This window comes from Notolepis coatsorum (assembly GCF_963971535.1).
Source record: "Notolepis coatsorum genome assembly, chromosome: 14".
Taxonomy (NCBI): Eukaryota; Metazoa; Chordata; class Actinopteri; order Aulopiformes; family Paralepididae; genus Notolepis; species Notolepis coatsorum.
Window position 1 is genome coordinate 19,994,675 of NC_140178.1, and position 5,572 is coordinate 20,000,246.

The 5,572-nt window shown below is 48.8% G+C and overlaps 1 protein-coding gene across 1 annotated transcript in view; it reads left to right on the plus strand.

Moving 5' to 3' along the window:
* dnase1 (deoxyribonuclease I) overlaps positions 1-5,330 on the plus strand; it is a gene marked incomplete at both ends in the record, with an annotated part of 8,918 nt that extends 3,588 nt beyond the window's left edge. The window contains 2 exons of the mRNA XM_084330015.1: positions 3,717-3,810; positions 5,274-5,330. Of these exons, the coding sequence (XP_084186141.1) occupies positions 3,717-3,810; positions 5,274-5,330 (151 nt within the window). The remainder of the gene's footprint in view (positions 1-3,716; positions 3,811-5,273) is intronic.
* Positions 5,331-5,572: the final 242 nt, after the last annotated feature.

Below are 5,572 nucleotides of genomic sequence, written 5' to 3' on the forward strand. Positions count from 1 at the left end.
CGTCACCAATGCAAGAGGCTGCGGTCTCGACTCCCGGAGAGTCAGCATTGCCTTGGCTTGGGCTGATTGCTATACTAACTCGTTTGGCTGAGTTAGGGGGAGGGGAGCCGTGGGTGGGTCCTGGGCGTTGTGGACAGCGACCCCTACAGTTCGGTCGGGGCGCCTGCTCAGCGAAGGTAGGATCTGGTGAGAGGTAGTGCGGCCTCCCACACGTTACACTCTCCCAGTGAGAATCTGCGCGGCCAGGCTGGCTGCCGGCTGGCTGCACATGCGTCGGAGGAAAGCATGTGACAGTCTCCGGCCTCTCGGACCAACAGTAGGGGAAAGTGCGCAACAACCAGGAAGGGGGTTGGGAATTGGCATAACGACTAACAGTGGGATGGGAGAAAAATCGGAAAAAGAAAAAAAAAAAAATCCAGAGGGGTTAATGTTGCGCGCGTTGTAGGGGAATTGACGTTCTTCTTTGGATTTGGACCCCTCGGGAGAATTGATTCCCGCTGCACCACAAAAGAGTCCGAGCGAGTGGTGTCGCGCGTTTCCTTCTACTCACCCAGGTATAAGATATTCCTTTATTGATCCCCTTGGGGAAATTCAGGCATCATAGCAGCATGGGGGGAGGGGGGGAGGGGTACAGGTAGTAAAACAACACAGTATACAGGTAGTAAAAGACAACACAGGCAGTGTAAACAATTTGATCAATATGGTCAATATAATTTACTATCTGACTAGCTGAGGAATATTCACATTATTCACAGTGTCACATAAGGTGCAGTATGCATGAGGTAGTGTTATAATTTACTATCTACTGAGTATACATTAATCAAAGTACCAGGGTAGTGTAGGTTGTCCCCCTTGGGTTCCTATAAGTCCCAGGTCAATGTCTGGTAGCAGTCGCTGTCGCTGCCCCCTGTTGTGGAGCCTGGAGGCTGCTAGTCGCTGCCCACTGTTGTGGAGCCTGATGGCCGCTGGTATGAAGGACTGTCCGAGGCGGTTAGTTGAGTGTCGGGGGGGAATGAGTCTGTGGCTGAACGAGCTTCTCATCTTGACTAGCTCGTCGTAGAGGGGGTGGTAGGGGTTCTCCATGATGGCATCCAGCTTCCTTATCATCCCCCTCTCTACCATCACCTCAAGTCTAGGTAGCTCGACTCCCACCACGGAGCTAGCCTTCCTCACCAGCTTGTTGAGCTTGTTGGTGTCCCTTGAGTTGATGTAGCCTCCCCAGCATGCCACAGCATAGAAGAGGATGCTGGCCACAACAGACTGGTAAAAAGACTGCAGCAGTTTGTTGCACACATTGAAGGACCTGAGTCTCCTCAGGAAGAACAGCCTGCTCTGTCCCTTCCTGTAGAGGGCCTCTGTGTTGTCCGACCAGTCCAGTTTATTGTTCAGGTGTACCCCAAGGAACTTGTATGAGTCCACCATCTCCACATCCACCCCTCGGATGGAGATGGGAATCGGGGGGGGCCTCTTCTTGCCCCTCCGGAAGTCCACCACCAGCTCCTTGGTCTTACTGGTGTTGAGTTGGAGGTGGTTGCTGTCGCTCCACCCCACGAAGCTCTCCACCAGGGCTCTGTACTCCTCCTCATCATCGTCGGTGATGTAGCTTACGATGGAGGAGTCGTCTGAGAACTTCTGCAGGTGGCACCCGCTGGAGTTGCGGCAGAAGTCTGAGGTGTAGAGGGTGAAGAGGAAGGGTGACAGCACAGTTCCCTGGGGGGCGCCGGTGTTGCTCACCAGTACGTCAGACTGACTGTCCTTTAGTCTGACGTACTGTGGCCTCTCAGTGAGATAGTCCTTGATCCAGGCCACCAAGCCGTGCTCCAGCTGCATCGCAGAGAGCTTCTCCGCTAGCAGTGACGGCTGGATGGTGTTGAAGGCGCTGGAGAAATCAAAGAACATAATCCTCACTGAGCTGCGCGGCTTCTCCAGGTGCGTGTACGCTCTGTGGAGCATGTAGATGATGGCATCCTCCACCCCGATGTTTGCCTGGTATGCAAACTGCAGGGGGTCGAGGGAGTCACGCACCAGGGGCTTGAGGTGTTGCAGGACCAGTCTCTCAAACGTCTTCATGACGTGTGACGTCAGAGCGACTGGCCTGTAGTCGTTGAGGGTGCTGGGACGTCCCTTCTTGGGCACCGGGACAATGCAGGAGGTCTTCCAGAGCTGGGGCACCCTCTCCAGCCTCAGGGAGAGGTTGAAAAGATGCTGGAGCGGTGCTGCCAGCTGCTCTGCACATACCTTGAGCACCCTGGGATTGGTGTTGTCCGGTCCTCTGGCCTTGTTTACATTAATTCTGGAGAGCTGCCTACTGACCTGACTGGTTGTGATCGTCAGGGTTGGGGGTGGTGGGCAGTCTGCTGGTGTTGGGGGTGGGGTGCCGTTGCTGATGGGTGTGGGTGGGTGGGGGGTGGGGGGGCTGCTTTGTAGGTGTGATCTGGTGCTGGTGTCGATGGGTGGGGGGAGGGGTGTGGGGAGGCCACTCTGGTCAAAGCGGTTGAAAAACGAGTTGAACTCGTTTGCACGCTCTGGCGGGCCCTCAACAGCTGTGCCCTGCTGTTTGAAACCAGTGATCTTCCTGACCCCCGCCCACACCTCCCTGGTGTTGTTGGCCTGTAGTCTGCCCTCCAGCCTGTCCTTGTAGCTGACCTTGGCTGCCCTTAGCTCTTTTTTGAGCTCCCTTTGGACAGCCCTGGCCTGCTCAGTGTCCCCTGCCATGAAGGCCCTCTTTTTCCTGTTTAGCAGGTGTTTAATGTCCTTGCTAATCCAGGGTTTATTGTTTGAAAAGCAGCGTACCTTCTTTGTGGGTACGATGCTCTCCTCACAGAACCTGATGTAGTCTGTGATGCAGTGGGATAGTCCATCAATGTCATCACCATGGGCCCTCTCAAACATGTCCCAGTCTGTCGACCTGAAACACTCCTGTAGCTCCTCCGCGACGTCGTCAGACCACTGTGGGACAGACATGGTGGTCGGAGGCTGTCTCTTAATGAGAGGCGTGTATGTGGATACAAGCCTCACAAGGTTGTGGTCTGACTGGCCGAGGGGGGGCGGTGTGTGTAGTCTGACGTCACTTTGGACCGCCCGCGAGGTCCACTCGTATAGGGATTTATCATTGGGGAAATGGATTATCGGTTATTGTAACAATCCTGCCTCATAGACATTGGCAAGCTTTCCATTTTTGCACAAAATGAGTTCCCTTCTATCACTAACATTATTGTTTAAGCATTTTTGGTTGAAATAAAATTCGACGATTTTTCTTTTACGATTAATTGTGAAGCGCTTTGGAGAAAAGCTGCTATATAAATGCACCATTTACCATTTATATAAATGCACCATTTACAAACATGGTGATAATGCATAATGAGGCTAACACTACAGGTTCAGAAATCATCTGCCGCTACTACGACAGGTAGACACACAGACACTTACATAAGTGGAAAAGCACATGCTAAGTACATATGAAAACATACATATGATACACACACACACACACACACACACACACACACACACACACACACACACACACACAGAAAAACACACCTAGTGTACCTATTACAGCAGAAACTGAACGGAATCTTGCTACCACAGCCACAAACACACACACACACACACACACACACACACACACACACACACACACACACACACACACACACACACACACACACACACACACACACACAGACTCACATTCTCTCCCTCCATCTCTGTAGGGTCGTGGCCACCCGTGACATGATGAAAGGAGTGCTGTCGGACAGCGCTGAGGTCTATGACTACATGACAGAGCTGGGCCTCAGTCACAGTCTGGTGAGAATCCTCATTCATGTAACCATCCACATACTACGCTCCCTGCAGTGTATCATTGTTCTTGTCTTTATTGAGACTGGAAAGGCTGAGAGAGACAGGAGAGAAGGATCTGGCAGGTTTCAAGCCTATATATTTTATATTTACAGCATATATATATATATTTGTCTGAATATACCTGCATATAATCCCTCCTACTTTTTATATTTTATTTGATCTTACTACTACTACTACTACTACTACTTATTGTTACCATTCTTGTATTCATTGTTGTTTCATAATTGTGCACTGTTGAATCTGAGCTCGAAACACAAACATGTCATTACCTGCAATGCTGCTGTATTGTTGTCCCACGCGTTACTCCTCGCCACTGAGAGATCGAGCTGCGCAGGTGAAAAGATGCGACTGCTGTTACCTCAAGTACCGGAGGGGACTTCTTGTGCTATGTATGACTTAGTCCACATTGCAGCCGGCTTGTGGGAGGCAAGAAACAGCGTCCGTGACAGGGGAGGGTTGAATTGGATGATACGAAAATTGGGATGGGAGAAAATATAGAAAAATGGGAGAAAAAGTGGATAAAAAAAAAAAAAAAAATCAGCAGGAAGGGTACATCTCTGGCAGCTAAGGGTCTGTGGTATTGTTTATCAAATAGTGTCAAACCTGAGTGTTACACTCTGAGTGCATAGTAGTATAGACATATTAGCATGATAGGTAGTAGTATAGGGATAGTGGCATAGTAGTACATAATAGTGAAAGACAGTAAGACGTTTTTTCAAATATTGTTTGAAGAGGTATGTTTTTAGTCAAAGGCGGAAAATTAGGTGATGTCTTAGGTTGGATCCTTCCTCTGAAAACATGCCTGTCGTCGTTGGCCGCTACAACAGCATACACCTTAAGTTCCTAGCTCTAATCACTAATGTGAGTCACTTGTGTGGTCAACTGCTGGGGTTTGTTGAGGGGTTGAAAGGTTGGTTCACGGTGAATCATTCCAAAAGGGTAAGTTTATTTTATTCAACCGCTATGGTCTGTCGCCACTGGATCACCCAGACCCAGTTTAGCAGAACAATGGAAGTGAAACCAAGTCAGGAAACGCCCCAGTTTCAGCCAGTTCAAAAGCTATCAGAATTAAACCAGTTCAAATCAAATCCTGTAGATATAACATATAACAATTGCCTGAAGGTGTGTGTGGGGGTGTGTGTGTGTGTGTGGGGGGGGGGGGGGGGGTATTTATGTCCTCTCCTCTGTTCCATCAACCCATTGTCCAAATAAGTTCTTAGGAGTGAAATGTTTTTGCACCAGATCCAATCAGAGTACAGTAAAAGATAGAGAATATATACGTATACATATTTTAAGTTTGACATGCCTATTACAATCTCTCTCTCTCTCTCTCTCTCTCTCTCTCTCTCTCTCTCTCTCTCTCTCTCTCTCTCTCTCTCTCTCTCTCTCTCTCTCTCTCTCTCTCTCAGGCATTGGCTGTCAGTGACCATTACCCAGTGGAGGTGAAACTGATTGGTCATGCCTGAGCCCGCCCACATGAAGTGCCCACAGAATCCAAACATCTAATCAACAGCCTCTTTTCTCTATTCTGTGCAGAACATCAATTACACAATAAATTGCACAACTATAATAAAAATACAAGTTCATTGTTATTTTTACTGTTTGGATTAAAGTAGGGCTGGGCGATCACAATATTTTATTTTGTATTTATTTTACAATATATATATCACGATAACGGCTTAGCTATGGAAACTATAATCCAATCGAT